This window comes from Schistocerca piceifrons, chromosome 1 (assembly GCF_021461385.2).
Source record: "Schistocerca piceifrons isolate TAMUIC-IGC-003096 chromosome 1, iqSchPice1.1, whole genome shotgun sequence".
Lineage (NCBI taxonomy): Eukaryota > Metazoa > Arthropoda > Insecta > Orthoptera > Acrididae > Schistocerca > Schistocerca piceifrons.
The window spans coordinates 773,995,303-774,021,957 of NC_060138.1; the positions used below are offsets into that span (position 1 = coordinate 773,995,303).

The 26,655-nt window shown below is 42.3% G+C and overlaps 1 protein-coding gene across 4 annotated transcripts in view; it reads right to left on the reverse strand.

Annotated features, from left to right (window-relative positions):
* The window catches only part of LOC124712492 (colorectal mutant cancer protein), a 613,504-nt gene that overhangs the window by 75,139 nt on the left and 511,710 nt on the right, over positions 1-26,655 (reverse strand). For all 4 annotated transcript variants that reach the window (XM_047242790.1, XM_047242798.1, XM_047242807.1 and 1 more), the window contains one exon: positions 11,571-11,684. In XM_047242790.1, coding sequence (XP_047098746.1) covers positions 11,571-11,684 — 114 coding nt within the window. The remainder of the gene's footprint in view (positions 1-11,570; positions 11,685-26,655) is intronic.

A 26,655-nucleotide genomic window follows, 5' to 3' on the forward strand; every position in this document is an offset into this window, starting at 1 on the left:
CCTCTCTGCTGGGAATCTCTTTGTGACCTGTCTAAGGCACTAGACTGAAAAATCACAATATCATGTCAGGCAAACTTAAAGTTAACTATTTTCAACGCGAAACGAGTAATTGGTTCATTTCATATTTCAGCAATGGAAAGCAGAGAATGATGTTAGATAGCGCAGATTATTTTCTGACGGAACAAAAAGAAATCACTAATAATGTTTTACAGAATAGATATTGGCTCCACTCCTACTCTTGTTACTTACAAATCACGTCCCTTCTTACTATGATGTAGCAGAAACAATTGTCTTTGGTGATGATGCAAGCATCTTAATCAAGCCCAATAGAGGAGCTTCAACGGAAATAGTGGTCAACAAAATTTTCACAAATACTTTTTCTTGTTGTAAATCATATATCACTTAATTTACGGGATAAGACCGCACAAGGAAGATAGCAACATAATTTGGAACAGAATCCATATACATAGTTACTAAATGTTAATATGAATAGTAAATTAAATATTATATATATACGAGTACTCTAATGTTTTAATTCAGCAGCATTTGATTTGTGTGTGGTTGTTGATTTTGGCGAAGACAGCAAAAAAGCAGCTAAGGTTGCATGCTTCCACTCGTTGTCAACTATGAACAATGTACAATAAGACTATCGCTAGTCTGCAGCAATTTGAAAACAATAGTAGTATTGATCAATAATTGATCAATATAAAACTACAAATAAAAGTGACCTCCGCTGTTTGCAACTTTATCTTATCCCCTTCCACGATGGGAGTAAAGCGTGCACACGTGTTTGCCAACCAACCATCCTTGTGAATTAAGGGTACTGACTGAAAATGAAAATACTTACAGTAACAACCTGAAATCATTTTTACTCCACAGGAAAGACTCAGTTAATTTAAAGGCAGGTTGCGATTAATTTTAAAGAGAATAGCATGTTGCGATATTTTTACTGAGAATATATAAAGCCACTGACACGTTCCGATACACAAGGAGCTACTGCAAATGTGACCCTTGAAACTCTAATATATCTTACCAAAATCAAACTGAAGAGCTGTGTTTCCAAGTTAATCACAATTGATCACTGCGTATGATTCTTACTTCACACTTTTATGTAGTGAAAATGTTCTATCTTGCATATGCTTTATGCCAGAATCCGGTAGCAAGAAGATGGATCTAATTGCAGATTTTTCCGATGTGAAGCTTCCTGTTCACCTATGAGTACACGCAAACACAAGAGCAAAATACCGCAATGAAAAACATCGAAATTGCTTTTCAGGTGCTAGGTCTCTCAAACGAATGCCATACACAGAGCTGAGACTATGTTGGGAATATATACGACTGTTCATAATGCCGTGATGTATCGAAACGAAACGACTAAAATGTAAGCGTCTACGTTTTAGAAACGTAATGATTAAAAAAAACCTTTTTCATAACACCTTAAGAACGTAGTATACCAATCATAGCGGTTTTGGTAGGGTAAAACACAAATATACGTTTTTCGAGAACGACATGAATCATAAATTTGCGTATGGAAAGTATACCCTCCTCCTCCTCCTCTCACATTTACTTGCGATGACGAAATTCTTCTCAAAAAGAAAAATCCTCTGATTTTGTGGCAAAATATATTTGTGCAAACTAGACCGGACAGCATTTTGTATAAGACACTTAATACTCAAAGTACACTCTAAGACAAAAAAAAAGGGCACCGCGAAGGTATTATCAAGATGAGACGGAAACCGATAGATGAGATGTACACGTACGGACAAACAAATGATTACAATTAAAGAAAAAACGGACGATTTATTCAAGAGAAAGAGCTTCACAAATTGAGCAAGTCAGTACCAAAAAAATGGTTCAAATGGCTCTGAGCACTATGGGACTCAACTTCTAAGGCCATCAGTCCCCTAGAACTTAGAACTACTTAAACCTAACTAACCTACGGACATCACACACATCCATGTCCGAGGCAGGATTCGAACCTGCGACCGTAGCGGTCGCGCGGTTCCAGACTGTAGCGCCTAGAACCGCTCGGCCACCCCGGCCGGCCAAGTCAGTACCACCTCTGGCTCTTGTACAAATAGTTATTCGGCTTGGTATTGACTAACAAGAGTTGTTGCATGTCCTTCTGAGGGATATTGTGCCAAATTAGGTCCAATTGGCGCGTTAGATCGTCAAAATCCATAGCTGGTTGGAGAGTTTTGCCGATAATGCTCCAAACTTTCTGAACTGAGGAGAAGTAAGGCGAGCCAGCAGGCATACATGCAGGGTTTGAAAAGCATAAAAAAACAAGCAGTAGAGACTCTCGTATATCTTGCTGAAATGTAAGCACAGGACTGCTTGAAATGAAGGGAAACAAAATGGGGCGTAGAATATCGTTCACGTACCGCGAGCTGTAAGGGTGTCGCGTATGACAACCAATGGGGCTCTGCTATGAAAAGATACGGTATCGCATACCATCACTCCTGAGTTTCAGGCCGCTTGGTGAGTGACAGTCAGGTTGGTATTCCACCGCTGTCCGGGGCGTCTCCACACGTCTTCGGCCTGGAGACTCATTGACTGGAATAGAACTGTCTCCAATGACGAGTCCCGCTACGGACTGAGCCTCGATGAACAGCGAAGATAGAAGTGTGATACCAACGTGACTACCGCGGCCATACAGTTGGACAATCAGGAGTGATGGTCTGGGGTACCATTTCTTTTCATACCAGGACCTCTTTAGTTCTCATCCGCGGCGCTCTTACAGCACAGCGGTACGTAGAAGATATTCTAAGCCCTGTTTTATGAGTCTTCATGGCTAGCCATCGTGGGCTTACATTTCAGCAAGATAACACCTCGTCCGCAGAAGGCGAGAGTTTCTTGTATTCGTGCTTGCCAGACCTTACCTTGGCCAGCAAGGTCGTTGGATCTCTCCCGAGCCGGCCGGAGTGGGTGAGCGGTTCTAGGCGCTACAGTCTGGAACCGTGCGACCGCTACGGTCGCAGGTTCTAATCCTGCAACGGACATGGATGTGTGTGATGTCCTTAGCTTAGTTAAGTTTAAGTAGTTCTAAGTTCTAGGGGACTGATGACCTCCGCGGTTTAGTCCCATAGTGCTCAGAGCCATTTGAACCATTTTTTGATCTCTCCCGAATAGAAAACTTTTGGAGCATTAGGGGCACGGCCCTCCAACCAGCTGGAGGTCCTGACCATCTAACGCGCCAGCTGGACAGAATTTAGCACGATATCGCTCAGGAGGACATCCCATAACTATATCAATTAATGGGAAGCCGAATAACTGGTTGCATAAAGGACAGCGGTGGGCCGACGTGTTAATGACTTGCTCAATTTGTGAAGTTCTTTCCATTGAATAAATCATCCAATTTTTCTGAAATTGTAATCGTTTGTTTGTACATGTGTATCACATCTACCGACTTCCGTTCCCTTTCGGATCATTCCATCGTGGTGTGTGTGTGTGTGTGTGTGTGTGTGTGTGTGTGTGTGTGTGTGTGTGTGTGTCCATATTTCTGTGTTTGTGTGATCTTTTTTCTTTTTTTGTCTTTGAGTGTATCATAATACGCAAATGAAGAAAGACTGAATACACTTCAAATTGCTCAAAATGACTTAACTGTATATGTTGGCTTTATTTGCTATATGCGACAAATGTTTGTGTAAAATAAAAAAAGTTCTGTGCTCCTTGTTAAATAAATAGCGAAACATTCTTCTTCTATTATATTGCTTACTCTGAAATATGTGCCGGCCATTGTGGCGAGCGGTTCTAGGTGCTTCAGTCCGGAACCGTGCTGCTGCTGCTGCGGTCGCAGGTTCGAATCCTGCATCGCGCATGGATGTGTGTGATGTCTTTAGGTTAGTTAGGTTTAAGTAGTTCTAAGTCTAGGGGACTGATGACCTCAGATGTTTAGTCCCATAGTGCTTGCAGCCATTTGAATTTTTAGAAATATGTGGTCTTGAAAGAGTAATTTGGGACCAAGACGTAGCTGTCCTTCGCCCTTCTCCGTTTATTTTCTTTTTACAACTAATATTTTTTAACATGCTTTTGTCATAAAGTAAAGTCAAACTCTGATATGTGCTTAGTTGGACAGCTTTGAATTAGCTGCAGGCTGGCACGTTATTATCTCCGAGGCAGAGGATCAATCAGGCAATGAAGAATCAGTTGATTTCCCTTCCTGCTATAACATTTCGGCGCTGCTATTGCTTCCTTACTGATGAATGTGGAAAATGATACCGGACGTGTGGCTTGTGACGGAAGTGACGAAAATTTATATTCAGCATCTCCGAAAAAAACATGTGTTTCGCCACTCGGGAGCGAGTGGCCATTTTAATACAGATAATAAATACTTAAAAATAAATACAGAAACAAACTAATTACGGTAATGAAGGAGATTCATTGCTGCTATAGTCTAACCAACCCCATAGTATTCTCTAAACCTGACAAACTTCACGTAATACAGAAAACACACTGATTTCAGGATACTCAGAGGGGATACAGATAGCATTTACTACCAGATTCTGAATAATATCAAAAAGATACTGCCTGGCCATAATGGGTTACGTCAACATCACAGAGGTTAGTAAACAAATGTAAAAGTGTGGCTTTGGAGACATAACTATCACGGGATTAGGCTTAAGAAGTTTGTTGCAAACATGAGAATCGCTACAATATACAGGGTGTATATGAAGTCCGTGAACACTTTAAATTATTTATTGCACAAGTATCAAACATTTTACAGATATCATACATATGTCATTTGGAAAAGAAACCCTGAAAGTTTGGTAATTTGCCGATCGTCAGCGCTAGTCGCAAACATGGCGAGTTCAGGTGCGGAGCGAGCTTTCTGTGTGCTGGAGTTAGACACAAACAAGTGTGCTACAGCTGCTCAAAGAATGTTTAGACCCAAGTACGGTAAGAAGCCACCAACAAGGAAGTCCATTTACCATTGGCACAACAAATTCGTTACGACGGGCTGCTTGAGCCTGGCAAAGAGAAGTGGACGTCCCAGTGTGAGTGAAGTGAATGTGGAGCGCGTGCGAGAGACATTCATAAGGAGTCCAAAGAAATCGCTGCGTCGTGCATCCCGTGAACTCGAAATGGCTCCAATGACAGCGTGGAAAGTCCTGAGACAGAAGCTGTCCATGAAACCATTCAAAATTGGAGCTACTGCAGAAGCTCAATGACGACGACAAAGACGAGCGTTTTGAGTTTTGTTCGCAGTTGTAACAATTGAAGGAGCATGGGGATGTATTGTCGGTGGCTTAATTTATAGCGACGAAGCCACTTTTCACACCAATGGGAACGTGAACAAGCATAACTGTCGAACCTGGGGTACAAAGCATCCACATGAATGCACTGAATTTGAGCGTGATTCCCCAAAGGTAAATGGTTTTTTTTTTTTTTTTTTTTACGTCGAGAACTATACGGACCATTCTTCTTCGCCGAGAGCATTGTCACTGGATATTCCTTCTTGGACATGTTGCAGTAATGGCTGATGCCTCAAATGCAATCGGACTATCCGTTCATCTTTCAGCAGGATGGGACTCCACCCCATTTTCATCATGAAGTTCATGGGTACCTGAACGCGGAGCTGCCGCATCGATGGGTCGGCTGTGCTAAAGAAGGGGACAGCTGTTTCATCAAATAACCCTCCAATCACCAGATCTCACTATGGGGGACACATTAAAGATCTGGTGTATGTACCGCCTCTACCACGTGATGTTACAGAGCTCCGGGGGAGAATACGGGAAGCGACTGCCACAGTGGACGATGCCATGCTGGGACGGGTATGGCAAGAATTCGATTACTGTACTGACGTCTGCCGGGCCACTCATGGTTCGCATATCGAATAAACTTTCCGAGTTTATCCTCAAAATGCAATATTATGACATCTGTAAAATGTTTAGTTATTGTGCAATAAATAATTGAAAGTGTTCCCAGATTTAATGTACACTCCGCATTAAAAAAAAAAAAATTGTTTACCTAACAGCATGTCCATCTCTCGTAAAAGGCGAAGACTGCTGGAAAACGGTGCAAACCGACGGCACAGAATCGACAGAAATGGAAGAGGCCTACTTTAGCACTGGACAGATGACAACTAGTAAAGAAGAAAACATGATGATAAAGGAGCAGCCCGTCTACAAGCTAGGATCGTGCTACAGTGGTTCGAGGAGCATGGTATCGAAATCACGTTAATGTCTTGGCCACCAAGTTCGTCTTATGTGAATCCGTTGGTTTTCATCTAGGTCGCTACCGAAGGCCACTACCGCGAACACAAATCAGTGGCCAGTTATTTACGGGGATTACATGATTTGTGCGTAGACACCTGATGCCACACAGCTCCACAAATCCACCGACGAACTGTAGAATCGATGATACGAAGAGTCGCCGATATATTACGTTACAAAGATGGTTCAACAAGCTATTAAGCAAGTGGTCAAAATGTTATGGCTCACCAGTGAATTTGATAAAAATATCAACTTTCTATGTCTACACGTCCCCGAAAACAAGTGTTTTGAATAGTCGGACAGGCAGAAAAAAAAAAGATCGTGTTCCACTGATGGCCGCGAAGCCACAACCGGGGCTGGGTGCAAGTCTTACTTCAGATGACGCCGCATTGGGCGACTTGCGCGTCAGTGATGGTGAAATGGTTGATGAGGGCAGGACAACACCCAGTCCCAGCGGAGAAAATCTCCAACCCGGTCGGGAATAGAACCAGAGGCCCCTGCATGGTAGGCAAACACGTTACCAGTCAGGTAAGCAGGCGGACACAGACAGACAGACAACGAAGTTAACCTCGAAGGGTTTCGTTTTGACGGACAGAGGTACAGAACCCTAAAAAACGGTGGTGCTGCATGTCTACCATAAACATTAATAAACTTGGGCTAGTCTTTCTTATTTTTGTTCTCTTATTGTCCCCAACATATTTCTTCCAACGCCATAAAACACTCGCCTGTTTCTACAGTACACTGAGGTAGCGACATGCTCTTATACAGATGACGGAAGAATCGCGTACACAAGGTATAAAAGAGCTGTGCACTGCTGGCGGAGCTGTCATTCGCACTCAGGTGATTCATTTGAAAATGTCGCCTACGAGACTATGGCTTCATTTGAAAAGGTTTCCGACGAGATTATGGCCTAACGATGGAAATTAACAGACTTTGTACGTGGAATGGTAATTGGAGTTAAGACGCATGGGGCATTCCGTTTGGGAAATCGTTAAGGAATTCAATATTCCGAGATCCACAATTCCAAGAGTGTATCGAGAGCCAAATTTCAGGTATCACCTCTCAGGGCGGACAACGCAGTGGCCGACGGCCTTCACTTAACGACAGAGGACAGTGGCGTTTGCGTAGAGTTGTCAGTGGTAACAGACAAGCAACAGTGCGTGAAATGTGGGTCGTACGACGAACGTATCCGTTAGGACAGTGCGTCGAAGTTTCGCATTAATGGGCTACGGCAGGAGACGACCGATGCTAGTGCCTTTGCTAACAGCACGAGATCGCCTGCAGTGCCTCTCGTGGGATCGTGACCCTATCGGCTGGACCTTAGACATCTGGAACATCATGGCATGATCAGACGACTCCCGAATTCAGTTGGTAAGAATTGATAGTAGAGTTGGAATCTGGCACAGGCTCCACGAAGCATGGACCCTAGTTATCAACGAGGCACTGTGCAAGCTGGTGGTGGCTCCATAATGGTGTACGCCGTATTTACATGGAATGAATTGGGCTCTCCAACGGAACAGATCATTTACTGGAAATGGTAATGTTCGGCTACTTGGGGACCATTTGCAACCAAACAACGACCGGATTTCGTTGGATGATAATGCGTCGAGTCACGGGGCTACAACTGTTCACGGTTGGTTTGAGGAACATTCTGGACAGTTCCAGAAAATGATTTGGCCACCCAGATCGCCCAGCATGAATCCCAACGAACATTTATGCGACATAATCGAGATGTCCCTCCATGAACCATGGACCTTGCGTTGGTAGGGCGGTTTGCGTGCCTCGGTCATACAGATAGCCGTACCATAGGTACAACCACAACGGAGGGGTGTCTGTTCAGAGGCCAGAGAAACGTATGGTTTCTGAAGAGGGGCAAGTAGCGTTTTCAGTGGCCGCAGGGGCAATAGTCTGGATGATTTATTGATCTGGCCTTGTAATATCAACCAAAACGAGCTTGCTATGTTGATACTACTAACGGCTGAAAGCAACGGGAAACTACAGCCGTAATTTTTCCCGAAGGCATGTAGCTTTACTGAATGGTTAAATGATGATGGCGTCCTCTTGGGTAAAATATTCTGGAGGTAAAATAGTCCCCTATTCGGATCTCCGGGCGGGGACTACTCAGGAGGACGTCGTTATCAGGAGAAACAAAACTGGAAACTGGTGTTCTATGGATTGGAGCGTGGAATGTCAGATCCCTTAATCTGGCAGGTGGGTTAGAAAATTCAAAAACTGAAATGGATAGGTTAAAGTTAGATATAGTGGGAAGTAGTGAAGTTTGGTGGCAGGAGGAACCAGACTTCTGGTCACGTGAATACAGGGTTATAAATACAAAATCAAATATGGGCAATGCAGGAGTAGGTTTAATAATGAATAAAAAAATAGGAACGCGGATAAGCTACTACGAACAGCATAGTGAACGCATTATTGTAGCCAAGATAAACACGAAACCCACGCCTACCACAGTAGTACAAAGTTTATATGCCAACTAGTTCCGCAGATGAAGAGATTGAAGAAATGTATTCAGGGATAAAAGAAATTATTCAGATTGTTAAAGGAGACAAAAATTTAATAGTCATGGGAGACTGGTGTTCGATAGTAGGAAACGAAAGAGAAGGAAAAGTAGAAGGTGAATATGGACTAGTGGTAAGGAATGTAAGAGGAAGCCACCTGGTAGAATATTGCACAGAGCACAACTTAATCATAGCTAACACTTGGTTTATGAATCATGAAAGAAGGTTGTATTGGTGGAAGAGACCTGGAGACACTGGAAGGTTTCAAATACATTATATAATGGTAAGACAAATTTAGTAACCAGGTTTTAAATTGTAAGACATTTCCAGGGGCAGATGTGGACTCTGAACACGATTTATTGGTTCTGAACTATAGATTACAACTAAAGAAACTGCAGAAAGGTAGGAATATGAGAAGATGCGATCTGCATAAACTGTAAGATCCAGAGGTTGTAGAGAGTTTCAGAGTGGGCATTACGGAACGATTCCCAAGAACAGGGAAAAATACAATATAAGAACAATGGGCAGCTTTGAGACATGAAATAGTAAAGGCAGCAGGGTATCAAGTAGGTAAAAAGACGAGGACTAGTAGAAATCCTTAGGTAACACAAGACATATTGAATTTAATTGATGAAAGGAGAAAATATAAAAATGCAATATTGCCGGCCGGGGTGGTCGAGCGGTTCTAGGCGCTAAAGTCTGGAACCGCGCGACCACTACGGTCGCAGGTTCGAATCCTGCCTCGGGCATGGATGTGTGTGATGTCCTTAGGTTAGTTAGGTTTAAGTAGTTCTAAGTTCTAGGGGACTGATGACCATAGATGTTAAGTCCCATAGTGCTCAGAGCCATTTGAACCATTTTTTTAAAAATGCAATAAATGAAGCAGGCGAAAAGGAATACAGACGTCTCACAAATGAGACCGACAGGAAGTGTAAATCGGCTAAGCAGGGATGGCTAGAGGACAACTCTAGGGTGTAGAAGCATATATCACTAGGGGTGAGACAGATACTGCCTACAGGAAAGTTAAAGAGGCCTTTGGAGAAAAGAGAACCACCCGTATGAATGTCAAGAGCTCAGACGGAAAACCAGTCTTAAGCAAAGAAGGGAAAGCAGAAGGGTGAAGGATATAGAGGGTCTATACAAGGGCGATGTACTTGAAGACAATATTATGGAAATGGAAGAGGACGTAGATGAGGATGAAACTGGAGATATGATACTGCGTGAAGAATTTGACAGAGCACTGAAAGACCTAAGTCAAAACAAGGCCCCGGGAGTAGACAACTATCCATTAGAACTACTGATAGCTTTGGGTGGGCCAGCTATAACAAAATACTTCCATTTGGTGAGCAAGATGTATGAGATAGAGAAAATGTCCTCAGACTTCGAGGAGAATATAATAATTCCAATACAAAAGAAAGCAGGTGCTGACAGGTGTGAAAATTACAGAACTATCAGTTTAATAAGTCACGGTTGCAAATACTAACGAGAATTCTTTACAGAGGAATGGAAAAACTGGTAGAAAGCGAACTCGGGGAAGATCAGTTTAGATTCCTTGGAAATGTCGGAACACGCGAGGCAATACTGACCCTACGACTTATCTTAGAAGAAAGATTAAGGAAAGGCAAACCCACGTTTATAGCACTTGTAGACTTAGAGAAAACTTTTGACAATGTTGACTGGAATACTCTTTCAAACTCTGAAGGTGGCAGGGGTAAAATATAGGGAGCGAAAGGATATTTACAATTTGTACAGAAACCAGATGGCAGTTATAAGAGTCGAGGGGCATCAAAGGTAAGCAGTGGTTGGGAAGGGAGTGAGACAGGGTTGTAGCCAATCCCCGATGCTATTCAATGTATACATTGAGCAAGCAGTAAAAGAAACAAAAGAAAAATTTGGAGTAGGAATTAAAATCGATGGAGAAGAAATGAAAACTTTGAGCTTTGCCGACGGCATTGTATTTCTGGCAGAGACGGCAAAGGACCTGGAAGAGGTGGTGATTGGAACAGACAGTGTCTTGAAAGAAGGATATAATATGAACATCAACGAAAACGAAGATAATGGAACGCAGTCGAATTAAATCACGTGTTGTGAGGGAATTAGATTAGGAAATGAGACACTTAAAGTAATACATGAGTTTTGCTGTCTCGGAAGCAAGATGACTGATGATGGTCGAAATAAAGTAGTACATGAGTTTTGCTGTCTCGGAAGCAAGATGACTGATGATGGTCGAAATAGAGAGGATATAAAATGTAAAGTGGCTATGGCAATGAAAGCCTTTCTGAAGAAGAGAAATCGAGTATAGATTTAAGTCTCAGGAAGTCCTTTCTGGAAGTATTTGTATGGAGTGTAGCCATATATGGAAGTGAAACATGGACGATAACTAGTTTAGACAAGAAGAGAAAGCTTTCGAAACGTGGTGCTACAAAAGAATGCTGAAGATTAGATTGGCAGTTTACGTAACTAATGAGGATTGGCAGTTCACGTAACTAATGAGGAGGTACTGAAAAGAACTGGGGAGAAGAAGGGGAATCTGCGGCACAACTTGACAAGAGGAAGGGATCGCTTGGTAGAACACGTTCTGAGGCATCAAGGGATCACCAATTTAGTACTGGAGGGAAGCGTGGAGGATAAAAATGGTATAGGGAGACCAAGAGATTAATACAGTAAGCAGAATCAGAAAGATGTAGGCTGCAGTAGTTACTCGTAGATGAAGAGGCTTGCACATGATAGAGTAGCATAGAGAGCTGCATCAAACCAGTCTCTGGACTGAAGACCACAACAACAACAATCGAGAGATCAGTTCCTTGTCTACAGTGCGGCAATACTTAGCACGTGGGCTTACCTGCGTCTTGTTGAGGGTCTTCTCGAGCAAGTCTCGTTCCTGGGTGACGGTGTGCAGGCGATTAGACAGGTCCAGGATCTCGCCTTTCAGAGAGGCCAACGCCGCCAGGTGCAGCTGAAACAGACAAAGGCAGGCCGCATTATAGCAGGCTGCAGGTGGGAGGTGGCAGCGAGGCGGCTGGGGCGGATGTCTCAGGCGTGAACCGCTAAATCTCCACCCTGAGACAGAACCACGATCCGGTTGCGAAAGTGCACTTAAAGGAAATAACACGATAGCACAGAAAAGTACACAAAAAAGGCTTGTCAGCTTCAGGGCGAAATAAATTAGGAGACTGTCCATTATCCAAAGCTGCTGTTTCTTTCATTCACGAGATACAAACCTATTAAAATATAAAATCCCTATGAAAATAAGGACCACTCACACTGATAATGTACTGGTATTCACATGTGAAGTATGACAGCTTTTAAAGGAACGCACAGTTCCATTCCTGTGTTCACAACCATTTAGGAGCTGGCTAACATAATCTTCGCAACTGGAAATCAAAACCTTACTCTCTCTGTCACGTCCGACTACTCATTGCCAGTTCACGGACTGGTCTGTTTATATATACTTGAGTGCTGCGTCTTGTATATTCTCACAATTTTTCATGGTTGGTTCTCTTAGAGTCCGTTGTCCCTTAGAGTCTCAGGCTTAGACACTGCGCCTCGAGAATTCCTCTCTTCAGCTCGTTTATCCTGAGTCAATAGTTGTGACTTTGCAATTTAGAATACGAATTTTATCTGAGGCAGACATACACGAATCCCAACGCAATTAAAATTCCACAGCTACTGTCAAGAAGCTGTTGAAGACGGGGAGGAGAGGAAGAGGAAGAAGAAGAAAATAGAAAACAATACGGAAAGATACATGGTAATATCTTTACCGCACCTTTGAAAATCGATACTGCGTGCGATCTGTATATAAAAAGAGGAGGGATTTACAAAGCTATTTTTGCCTTGCAAATGTTATGTAAAGTGGATCCGGAACCTATATAACGAATAATTCATTTCTTGATTCACTTAGGGAGGTTTTATCATCTCAAGACTGTCGCTGGATTAATAAACACTTCAAGACTTTGCAGACCAAATAATTTTTGTTACTATATGGTCTGCAGGCTATTTCCGTCAATTCGGTTATTGTACAACGTACGCTGCAGTGCCCAGAAGCTCCGGAATATAAACACTCAAGTAAATAATCCAAATGAACAAATAAATGCTATATCTATTTAATTTCCAAATACGTAATTATACTAAAAAAATTATAACATTACCTAAAAAGGGGAAACTGTGATAGGAAGTACCGACAGATTCTTCCCTGGAGTTATTTGGTTTCAGCAAGTTATGGAAATGTCCGTCATCATCCAAAATACTCGTTTTCAGACCCTACTACCAGGGCCTCATCTGAAGTCGTGTTGTTGCCACACACTGGTACTTCATATAGCAGAGACGGTATCACTGTATCTGACATGGTATCTCTATGCAGCTAGGACCTATGACACCATAACAAACGTTTACGCATCATTTCTTAATCGCAGCTGATTATCAGTAGTCGAATAAAAATATTTCTTGGATTGACGTGTCTCATTAGTGAACGTTGATTCGCTGATGAAAAGAACTTTGAAGAAAAAACTGCAAACTTTCAGACGTGTTATGTAACGCAACAGGTCTATCTGCTACAAGCATAGCGGGTGACAGGAATGGAATTCATTTGTGTAATAATTGCGAGTAACGTTGGTCTTGTTCCAGAGGACCTAATCTGTGGATTTTGAAAAACGACAACCAGAACAGAAACTTCCCTCGCTCCACTCCTTGCATGCATACCCCCTACTCCTTCCACTGGCGTTGTAACTACGGTAGTTTTGTTCATTCTGAAAATTAACATACTGACGGGCGCTATCAGTCAGGATATCTTTATGTGTATGACCCAACTGTTCTCCTCCTCCTGTGTTCTCCGTAAAGAAATGACTCGCTACAGACATTTGATCACATTTAAAAGCATTCGACGTATTAGCGCTGCCTACAGAGAATAAGTAAGTCTCTTCGACACTGGTATCTGTGTCGGCAAGTACTCTGTTTTCACATATGTAATATAATGCGACATACTTGCTTACTTTTTACACTTATGAGTTAGCTCATGACTGATGGACGTAATTCAATTTCAACAAAACTACTCGGTTAACGATACGGCGTTGAATTCACCACCCTCATATCAACGATGCTACGGTAATTTAAGGAGAGCCTACTAACACTAGAAAAACAAAGTTGATATCGTTGTCTCTACTCGCAAAACTTAAACTGAAATAAAAAAAAATTACAAGCGCTTAGTGAGGACTCTCTTAGAAGCAATTTGAATGATAACATAATACCGATGTCTTCAACGGCCCCGGAAATATTTGAGATCAGCGGGTTAGGTGATCCAACCCGTATGAAGCAACGCTCCACTTACCTCTTCACTTTTCTCGTCACAGCAAATTTTTTTCACTCTATCTTATTTTGACGCTACGTCTTAGTAACTCATAGACAATGACATTGTATTGGGGGGTCACGCGAAATTTTGTTGGATCGGATATTTGCATTGGTAACGGAAGAGAAACCATTAGCAAATACAGGGGAATACTAAACTACAAAAAACGACAGAGAGGCTACCACTTCGGGCTTGTCTGTCACGAAACATTAGGTGAGCACGATTCTCTTTCTTCATGGCAAAAACTTGTCTCTTATACTTACCCAACAGACTACGGAGTAACATAAGAAATAGGCAAACACGTATAAGAACTCTTTTGATGGAATATTTCTGCTGTCCTGCGAACCTCAGCATACTTCTTTGCTTCACGATCGACAATGTATTACAGCAATTTAAACTTGTACGGATAGAATAACAGGAGCTAGTAAACAATGAAGCTTCTGGCGTTTATCAGAATACTGAATTCTGATCCGTGTCTTTTGTGAATATATGCGAGGATAGGCCCACACAACGAACAAAAGGTTTCTGTAAAAGCGAGGGGATCGGCCGAGTGTCAGTAAATGAAGCACGGCGCCGATGCGTATCTCGGAGGCACGCGTACGTCACGGCCCGTCAAGGCGGCGTTATGGGTGCTCGGCACGAACTCTCGGCGGGCGGCAACGCGTGCTCATTCCCGCACACAGCCTGCCCGAGACAGAGCAGCTGGCAGTGTGTGATGTCCCTCAGTCAAGCCACAGCACGAGAACTTAGCGGTAGCGCAGGGCACAGCCAATAAAATGCCCCACATTTAACAAGCAGTGTGGTGAGAGACGATGCTATAAACGGATAGCGGCAGCTATCGCTGACTGTCGAATAAAAAGGCACCGTTCAGCCCAGTGGAGGTCTTCACACGATATCCCACGACAACGAGGACTCAGAAATGGATCCCACGTACCGATACATTAATTCTACAGAATATGACACAAAACCATACGGAGGTTGTTTCCTTGAATAGTTTGCAATAAGCTGCTAACTACTAACACTACTACCAGTAACAGAGTTTGCCCTCGGCAAACACTGACTTGATGCCACTACCCTCCAACTTCGAGTAACTCATAACTATGTAATTGCAGAAAAGCCACGATGATATACCATCGTAGAAAATAAATAATTGCATTTAATAAGCGCATATTGCAGCTTCCTGGGACGTAAAATGTAGGGTAGTGTGCTACGACATCGTTCCAGAAGAATTATGACAAACATATAAAAGCCTGACACGTTAATCATTCCACATTTCCATACACTATTTTGGATTACAGACGGTATAAGTAGGTCTTAATTTTCCGTGATGAAATTACTCAGCGACAAGATCTTTGTAGATTATTGATGTTTTCGCCAGTAACTACATCGAAATATTCAGACCTACAACAAATAATCTGTTTTCATCTACTTAATCATATATAGTTTAATTCTTCAGTACTAATTTTAGGACAATTTCTGATCATTACTAGTATATCTCTTACGTATTTACTACTCAAGGTTAACGCAAATTGAGTGCAAAACTGTAAGTCACCTAATGCTACTGTTGAGCCGCGCTTCCTGCGGCACAACCAAACTAAAGACTATTTTTTGCTACGTAGTTATAAATCCGTTAGGAAAACTAATAACATGTGTGATTATTACTATGATTATTTGTTTAAGAAGCAGCTTATTGCTTTCCAAAAATGAATTTCTTTGAACTGACAGGCGTGTAGAATATTTATTATTTAATTCTTATGAGAAATCAGTCGATTCTTGTATTCGTTATTTTATTCACATACTCTTTACGTCCAGTTGTACTTTTAGAGTCTTCTGGCCATACACTCAATTACAAAGCATTAAACAAAAACGTAAGTTTTAACACGGAATATTATATGAATTAATTATACTTAGAACCTGCAACTGACAAGCATCTAGTGAGCTACGTTGAAATAAGTTTTACAAACATCGTTAGTTTTCTCCAGAAAGCAATATAACTTTTGACAGAACGATTTTAGCTTAAAATAAGGATGTCTCTACTTAGTCTCAAATTGCAGCCCAGTACGAACTGTACATAATGACACGTGCAAATACGTAACGCATACTTAATTACACTTTTATTACAAAATGGCTGGTTGCAGCTAATTTATTTGGTAACTAGATCAAGAAGATCTACGAGGAACGCTGCCTACACAAAGAGAATCGTCAATGCTCTGTATAAGATTTCATGAAATGCGAGTGTCACCTGTCAACTGAAAACAAGATACGCAGCATGGGATACTGCCAATCATTTTCTTTCAGGACTCAAACAACAGACACAACAGTCAGCCGCTTATGAAGAAAATGATATCAAGCTACAATTGAAATTATTATCTACGCATGTTTAGTTCTCTTTTATGAAAAGCACGAATACAAGCATCATTTATCATGACGCTGGAGTTTATGCGACTTTTTATGACATCTTTTCTAGATATCATAAGTGATAATGTTTTGGGCCATTTGTGGGAAGCACAAATGATCATTTTTGCCTAAAAACGTGCCGTTTGCGTTGTGCGTGTTGCTAATTCACTCACGTGGACAACTTGTTAAAAATCTACGAACGTCGCAGTGTATCAGTACTCACGATGGACGCTGTTGGCACCCGCACTTGTTGATCCGAACAGATGCAGCCATCCAGTGCACACGCAGGACAGGGAGGGAACTTACTTGGACGTGAGAAGCGTGTGCTTGTCAGTTGCTTACAACACTGTGCATTACTCGCCATCATATATTTTCATCTAACTTTCACAATAACTGAAGAAGATTAATGAGAAAGCATTTACTGACCCTAGATGAAAGCTTTGCTCTTGATAAGAATCTACGATTCTCTGCAGGAATACCCAACTTTCAACTGTGATAACAATTAAAATGCAAAGTAAGTAGGATACGTAACTTTGTAATAAGGATTCCGGATCCAACCGATCTGATTAATCGCAATGAAAATACACTATACTTGCATTTAGATTAACATTTCCAGTGTTTCTCCTAAGTCACTCACGACAAATGCAGTGATGGTTCCTTTTGAAAGGACGCGGCCGATTTTCTTTATCAACTTACTTGACCTGCCCTCGTGCTGCGTCTCCAATGGCCTCGTTGTCGACGGAACGTCAAATCCCTAACGTTCCTTCAGTCTGATATACGTTTTCTATGGCCACCCCCGCCCCCAATGCAACACCCTTACAAGCTTTCCAGGCTGCTTCTGACTAACCTGTATAGCTAACTCCTTATCGACTACTCTACGGCTTCACCATGACAGCAGAATGTAAGTTAATGGTATACAGTGATTAAAGACTGTAACTATAAATGTCATTATCTGATATTTAACTATGACGAAATGTACGAAAAATGACGCACTTTTGTTAAATCACCATTCAGCACAGAACTGAAACTGTACACTATCACAGCACGCAAGTTACAACACGAAAAGCATCAAATACGAAAAAACTTTAACTACCGATATGTAGTTTGCTGTCATTGTGTTATAACAAATCTTACCTTAAACAATGTGTTTTAGAGAGATCCTTCATGTGCTGCTGCTTTGAAACAGCTTATACCACGTAGTCTATAATATAAAAACCATCAAATATGGAGTTCAACTACGTATTACTTTATACAATATGTTCAGTTTGTGACGTAAACCCGATGCTCCACCTCATTGGTCACGTTCTTCTCCATGATTCAAAAACCTGACATGGCAAATTTTTTCTTTGACGCTTCAGAATTGTGGCAGACCTGAGACCAGACCTTATTGACAGTGGCTAATTGGGGAACAAGGCAAGCTGTTTTTCGAAAACATGAGATTTTCATTTGTTCTTTTGAAACACAATAATCCCTGCAACATAGCAAGACACTATTCAAATTTACCAGAACACACATTTTTAAAAAGATAAATAACGTTACTGAAATTTCACAAATGAGATCTTTATAGTCAACAGTTTACCAGAATTTTTCTTTTTTATGGGACAAGGTAAGTCAGCCATATACAAGATTCCGGACGGGACAGACACCACGAATATATTTGTGTGTATATCTTCTTAAATACTTTAAGGACAATTCAAATGATTTGCCGACACACATCCACAACACATTTTCCCTGCCAGTACTCTCGTACAAGATACCATACCTACCAATTGCTCGCCATTGCGAGAAAAAAGCCAGAAAAATAGTCCTGAAACAACTGCATATAACTGGTAATTATTCTAGTTTTCGCAGATATACAGGTGATGCAAACTGTGTTGAATAATTCATATACAATTGAGCTTCATACATAAGACTACACGGTCATGATTGCTGCCCTAGTGAAAAAATAAAAGTAACACAATGAATCAGTAAATTTTATTCACATGTTATTCAGGTTCCGCGTTGTAGAAAGGTTGGCATAACGTTGTAATAATTACATGAAAAGATAAAGGTACGTAATTAATATTTTAAGGTAAATGCCTGCAGTCCTGGCACACTCTGAAATCCGCGTGCCACGATACCATAGCACACCAGAACAGGAGCCAGGGCAATATGGCGGAGTCCATTCGTAAAGACTCACATTCGGGCGGACAGAGGTTCAAATCCCCGTCGGCCAACCTGATTTAGGTTTTCCGTGATTTTCTGACATCACTTTCAGTAGAGGCCGGGATGATTCCTTTGTAAAGGACTATAGGAAACGTATCAGCCTGAAAAAGGACATGGCTGATTTCCTTCCGTAATATGAGCTCGTTTTCCATCTCGAATGGTGTCACTGTTGACGAAACGTCAAACCCTAATCGTCCTCCCTTTCTTTTTTTTTCTTTTTGTCTGCACCCATTGTGCAATGTGGATGCCGCCTTGTTGCGACTAGATACAGTTAGTGTCGGCTGCTCTCATGTCGTAGATGATAGCGCACGACACCGCTCAGCCTTTGGCTCGGGTTCGGTCCTAGTATCGCCCGCTTGTTCGGTTTTGGGAAAACCAAATGAAGAACATGTTTGGCGACGCCGTCTCTGATGGGTCGCTTGAAGCTGCGCTGGCAACGGCTTGATGGCTAACTTCAATGCCAATAGCTCGGAAACGGCGAAACATACCGATTTTTTTCTTAACAATATCTCCCAGCACTATCCACCCTGCAACACTCTTACAAGCTTTTCAGAAACGGCGAAACATGCAGATTTTTTTCTTAACAATATTTCCCAGCACTATCCACCCTACAACACTCTTACAAGCTTTTCAGACTTTTTCTGACCACGCTGTATAAAGAAAGGTAGCAGTTTCTGGTCTAGTTATTTCCAGTTCCTTTTTCACTTTCGTTTTCTGAAAGATTCTAAGGCTTGCTTGTTAATTTCATAGAAGTTTTACCTGCATTAGTAGATGTTTTTATTAGAAATAATGTATGTGCTGCAATTTTTGTTGCATAGACCAACGACTGGAATGTTTCCTCAGTGGCCATAAATCTTAACGTGACTGCCAGTCTATGTCAGAGAGCAAATGCAAGTTACACACTGCAAGTTTCTGCTACAGTGAAACTTTGTGTCAAACATATACACCTATATCATGGTTTTGTAGATTGCCTCATGTCTGTATCTTGTCTCCCCTTTCATTCGAATGAAGTTACGAAACAAGTCTCGATCTTGAAACCTATGTGATGAAGTATGTTACTACAACACCAAGTATATGAGTACTATCCTTGCACAAACTGACACTGAACACTATACTCAAACTATATTCAATTTAAAACTGAAAATGTGATGGAGATTTACTTGAGTTAACGAGTAACGTCTGCTAACATGTATCTCAGACCGTTGTATTCTTCCACCCGCAACTCGATGTTCCAGCCATCGACGAGTCCACAGTCTTCTCCGTGATTTTCTCCGCCCTTCTTTGACAACAACAAGAGTTGACACAAATATTTCACGAGCGTCTCTTTCCGTGAGCACGCTGTTTGATTAGCACGCCAGATACAGGCGACAACTGCCGCGGAGAGCGCCGCGGTCGCAAATCACGATGAGGAACACGTTCCGTGAGATGCAGCAGGCCATTTCAGAGCATACAGCAGCCACGACGGATACAACGTCTGGCGTACTTCGCGATGTTAAAGACGTCTCGTAAAAGCACGGCTTTAAGACATCGGCACACGAACCGTGTATTCGAACGTTGAACGTGTGGAGTTTCTGATGTCATTGCAGGGCAAAAGCACGTTGGGAAGTCTTTCCGAACGTTCAGTGCAATATTAAGCACAACAGATATTCTGAACGTGCCTTAGGACATTGAGCAATGACATGGAAGAACGCCACCTACGTCACAACCATGCCATCTCTCTTCAGTACAGAGCCGCGGGACGCAGTATTGGCTTTCAGTTCTACATCTACATCTACATCTACATTGATACTCCGCAAGCCACCCAACGGTGTGTGGCGGAGGGCACTTTACGTGCCACTGTCATTACCTCCCTTTCCTGTTCCAGTCGCGTATGGTTCGCGGGAAAAACGACTGCCTGAAAGCCTCCGTGCGCGCTCTAATCTCTCTAATTTTACATTCGTGATCTCCTCGGGAGGTATAAGTAGGGGGAAGCAATATATTCGATACCTCATCCAGAAACGCACCCTTTCGAAACCTGGCGAGCAAGCTACACCGCGATGCAGAGCGCCTCTCTTGCAGAGTCTGCCACTTGAGTTTATTAAACATCTCCGTAACGCTATCACGGTTACCAAATAACCCTGTGACGAAACGCGCCGCTCTTCTTTGGATCTTCTCTATCTCCTCCGTCAGACCGATCTGGTACGGATCCCACACTGATGAGCAATACTCAAGTATAGGTCGAACGAGTGTTTTGTAAGCCACCTCCTTTGTTGATGGACTACATTTTCTAAGCACTCTCCCAATGAATCTCAACCTGGTACCCGCCTTACCAACAATTAATTTTATATGATCATTCCACTTCAAATCGTTCCGCACACATACTCCCAGATATTTTACAGAAGTAACTGCTACCAGTGTTTGTTCCGCTATCATATAATCATACAATAAAGGATCCTTCTTTCTATGTATTCGCAATACATTACATTTGTCTATGTTAAGGGTCAGTTGCCACTCCCTGCACCAAGTGCCTATCCGCTGCAGATCTTCCTGCATTTCACTACAATTTTCTAATGCTGCAACTTCTCTGTATACTACAGCATCATCCGCGAAAAGCCGCATGGAACTTCCGACACTATCTACTAAGTCATTTACATATATTGTGAAAAGCAATGGTCCCATAACACTCCCCTGTGGCACGCCAGAGGTTACTTTAACGTCTGTAGACGTCTCTCCATTGATAACAACATGCTGTGTTCTGTTTGCTAAAAACTCTTCAATCCAGCCACACAGCTGGTCTGATATTCCGTAGGCTCTTACTTTGTTTATCAGGCGACAGTGCGGAACTGTATCGAACGCCTTCCGGAAGTCAAGAAAAATAGCGTCTACCTGGGAGCCTGTATCTAATATTTTCTGGGTCTCATGAACAAATAAGGCGAGTTGGGTCTCACACGATCGCTGTTTCCGGAATCCATGTTGATTCCTACATAGTAGATTCTGGGTTTCCAGAAATGACATGATACGCGAGCAAAAAACATGTTCTAAAATTCTACAAGAGATCGACGTAAGAGATATAGGTCTATAGTTTTGCGCATCTGCTCGACGACCTTTCTTGAAGACTGGGACTATTTGCGCTCTTTTCCAATCGTTTGGAACCCTCCGTTCCTCTAGAGACTTGCGGTGCACGGCTGTTAGAAGGGGGGCAAGTTCTTTCGCGTACTCTGTGTAGAATCGAATTGGCATCCCGTCAGGTCCATTGGACTTTCCTCTATTGAGTGATTCCAGTTGCTTTTCTATTCCTTGGACACTTATTTCGATGTCAGCCATTTTTTCGTTTGTGCGAGGATTTAGAGAAGGAACTGCAGTGCGGTCTTCCTCTGTGAAACAGCTTTGGAAAAAGGTGTTTAGTATTTCAGCTTTACGCGAGTCATCCTCTGTTTCAATGCCATCATCATCCCGTAGTGTCTGGATATGCTGTTTCGAGCCACTTACTGATTTAACGTAAGACCAGAACTTCCTAGGATTTTCTGTCAAGTCGGTACATAGAATTTTACTTTCGAATTCAATGAACGCTTCACGCATAGCCCTCCTTATGCTAACTTTGAAATCGTTTAGCTTCTGTTTGTCTGAGAGGTTTTGGCTGCGTTTAAACTTGGAGTGGAACTCTCTTTGCTTTCGCAGTAGTTTCCTAACTTTGTTGTTGTACCACGGTGGGTTTTTCCCGTCCCTCAAAGTTTTACTCGGCACGTACCTGTCTAAAACGCATTTTACGATTGCCTTGAACTTTTTCCATAAACACTCAACATTGTCAGTGTCGGAACAGAAATTTTCGTTTTGATCTGTTAGGTAGTCTGAAATCTGCCTTCTATTACTCTTGCTAAACAGATAAACCTTCCTCCCTTTTTTTATATTCCTATTAACTTCCATATTCAGGGATGCTGCAACGGCCTTATGATCACTGATTCCCTGTTCTGTACATACAGAGTCGAAAAGTTCGAGTCTGTTTGTTATCAGTAGGTCCAAGATGTTATTTCCACGAGTCGGTTCTCTGTTTAATTGCTCGAGGTAATTTTCGGATAGTGCAGTCAGTATAATGTCACTCGATGCTCTGTCCCTACCACCCGTCCTAAACATCTGAGTGTCCCAGTCTATATCTGGTAAATTGAAATCTCCACCTAAGACTATAACATGCTGAGAAAATTTATGTGAAATGTATTCCAAATTTTCTCTCAGTTGTTCTGCCACTAATGCTGCTGAGTCGGGAGGTCGGTAAAAGGAGCCAATTATTAACCTAGTTCGGTTGTTTAGTGTAACCTCCACCCATAATAATTCACAGGAACTATCCACTTCTACTTCACTACAGGATAAACTACTACTAACAGCGACGAACACTCCACCACCGGTTGCATGCAATCTATCCTTTCTAAACACCGTCTGTACCTTTGTAAAAATTTCGGAAGAAGCCCATGTGTATATATGCCGTTTCTAAGCATCAGCAAATTGAGGATCTCTCGAAAACCCGTTCAAAAATGGTTCAAATGGCTCTGAGCACTATGGCACTTAACATCTGAGGTCATCAGCCCCCTAGAACTTAGAACTACTTAAACCTAACTAACCTAAGGACATCACACACATCCATGCCTGAGGCAGGATTCGAACCTGGGACCGTAGCGGTCGCGCGGTTTCGCACTGAAGCGCCTAGAACCGCTCGGCCACATCGGCCGGCTCGAAAACACGTCGTTAATTGTACTATTTGTTGTAACAAAATGAGGGGAAATGTCATGCTGAGGTTAAAGACTTATGGAAGTATGTCGTTTCAAGGCGACGTCACACTGAGGATCCACAAGAAATGGAATGTTCTTGGTACAATTTGTTATAATTAAATTTCAGTTAATAACATGTCGACGGCTAAATCTTTCAGGATACAGGAGGACGCAAAGCATGATCATACGTCGCTCATGGTCGCTGTAGTGCAATGAGTAGCGTCGCACAAATGTAATGTGTGATGTGATGTGTCGCTGGTTTGCGACTCACTGCACCAAAAAAAAATTTTTTTTTAATAGCCTTCACGTTTATTAAAAGTTCTGATACTTTCTTATTAGTTTAATAAAAATATATTTTATAATAATCGATGTTATGTACGTATATATGCAGTCTTTCTGAGGACTGTGTTTTTTCGATTGGCTTGGTGCACAAGACAGCTTGCACTACTTGCAGTGACATATTTTGCACTTTCTTGTTTTAAGTTTTATATTTCATATGTTACAAAGATTCTGCTGCTGAATGGGAACGGTAATCAAGTAATAATGACGTTAACGTTTTACTAAAAAATGAGATTGGCGAAATAAATTTTATCTTATGAGAAGAGTTATTGTGAAATTGCATAGCACTATTTGTAACGGAAGTATTATAGGGCTATGTTTTTTGCTCTACACGATGTTCATGGATTTTGAAGTTTTTCTTTGACCTTACTACAGACGGAACATGACTAGCACATTGAACAATGGAGGCAATGTGCGTTTTAGGAGGTAGGAATTTTACGTCCACCCATTTCGTAAACAGTGTGACCTGCGAGCCAGGCACAGCTGAGAATTGTCACTAGAGAGCGCTGCGATCGCGTATACCACGTCAAGGCACATGTACCATATGCACAAATCGCATCGTTTCTGAGCGTTCACCAGAACGTTGAACTCGGCACTGTCCGTGTGCCGATGGGTTTAGTGTAGCGAGGCTGGGGCACGATCCGCGGGCCTGCCGCGGAGTCAGCAGTGGCGGCCGAGACAAAGGCGGAGGAGCGGTGACACCTGACTGGCGCCATTACGTTCGGCAACGCAGCTGATCGATGCCCGCCTTGGACTGCCGCACTCAAAATACTGCCTGCCGGCCCGGCCCGCCCCGCTACGCTATGCCCCTATCTGCTTCGCTCTGTCGTCTCGTCGTCCGAGTCGCGGGTCCTGCCACATCTCCATCTCCACTGAACGTGTTCCCTACGTTATCACACTGACCAACACACTCCTGAATACGCTGTACTATCCACTAGATCGCGTCCTTAACTCGTACGTCCAAACGCTCCTCTTTCAATTTATCTGTCTCCACAAAACCGAGGAAACGATAAACATAGCAATAACGCGAAAATGTGTGGGTCCAGTGAGGTGGATCCTGGTGAATTTATATTCTAATTTGTTTCAGTTTGGTAGGTATGGAGTTCGCACAGTATGTCGTGTTATCTTAGCCACCATCAGTAGAGGACATTTGGTGAGGACTATGGTGACGACTGCCGTGTGAAGTTCATGCCACTCTTCTTACGAAACTGAGCCGAAAAACAGCAAGGGTCTGGGTGAGAGGACTGCGACCAACGACGCCCTTCCCGAAAGCAGTTCAATTGCGGTTTATATCGGGAGATCGAGCTGTATAACCCGCGAGCTGTACTGCTTGCTGCTGGAAGTACATCGTCAGTCCAAAAAGTTGTGAAACTGCTTTAATTAAAAAAACTGAAAAGTTAAGGTGGAAAAACTGTCAGAAAAGTCCTTCTTAGGGATATTGTTCAACTCGCGCGTCACATTCGTACCTTCTTCAGTCTTCGAATCGTGAGAGGCGCATTCTGCACTTTGTCGTTAAGTAGAAGGTTGTTAGTGATAACAAGAACTCTCGTCACCCGTGACAGGTTTTTCAAGAAAAGAACCGTCCGTATTCACGTCGTGATAGACGTCCACGATTCGTCGTTTCATTTTCGAGAATGTCTTGAATACTTGATTTAGAGATGTTCCATTGCGATTTTTGACACATCAATGTTTACAAATTACGGCGACACGTACACTACATAACCCTGTCTGCTTCCAACGGACCAATCGAACGCACGTCTGTTGTTCAATTGTTAGCTCAAGCTGCCACCGTAGTTGGTGCGCTGGCGGCGTTCGTGCACCAGGAGCAGAGCCAGTTTCGGCACTTTTTGGACGGACGATGCATTCATCCACGAACAAGAGGCATGTGTCGTTGAGAATTGTCTCGTAGCATGAAATCATCACAGGAATGAAGACAGGCTCTACAGGCTTCAGCAACTTCTATTCTGAAACTTCCCAACAGGTTAAAACTTTGTGCCGAATTAAGACCTTGCTTCTCGCAGGCAGTGCTGCTATCAACTCAGCTATGGACGCACGACTTGTATGGCTCCCCTCCCAAAGCTGCATATTCTTACTAGAATATGTATCTGCCATACAGCCTCCTTCCCTGACCAGGACACATGCCAACAGCCATCAGATTCCTCTGGTACCCGTAGCCATAATGAACCATAGTCTCTAGCTTAACCAATGTAATTATGATCAAGCTACGAGTAGAAATTAAGAACACTAAGTTGCAGAGATTACAACCTTGTAAATAAGAGTTATAGACAGACCCAATTAAACAAATGTAATAGGTAAAGGCTGCAGTCAAAGAAACAGGAAACTAAATCAGTTGGTGTGTGTGACGGTACGTCACATAAATATTGACATTTTTACTGGCGGTAAACCGCAGTTAAAGTATTTTATGAATATAATTAGTGTAAAAGTGTTCTTGAAACAACTGATATGCAGCGATAATTTAAGAGTAGCATCTTTATTTAATGTCTATGAAAATAAAAAAGGATCGAAAGAGACGCGATTGTACGGCCGAGGAGGAAGGACGTATTTTATGGGACACACACTGTTTTGTTTCGCTATACGGAAGGCAGCCATTGAGCGGCTACACATATTTCATGTAAGTTATTCGTATTTCTGTTAAAATAAAATTGTTATTATTATTATCACAAAATTAATTTCTTTGTAATAGTTGTCATCTCAAATGCTCGCAGTGGCTAAGTATTTTTAATAAGCATTTTTTCAGTAATTTGCACTGCGAGAAGCTCATCTTCCGATGCAGCCTCTGGTCGGCCATTACGCGCCGAAGTATTAATTTATTTTTCAAGGTGTTAACAGTAACTGTGAATACGAGAGATTTCGTTGTAAGAACCTTTTTAAATTGCAACAGATCA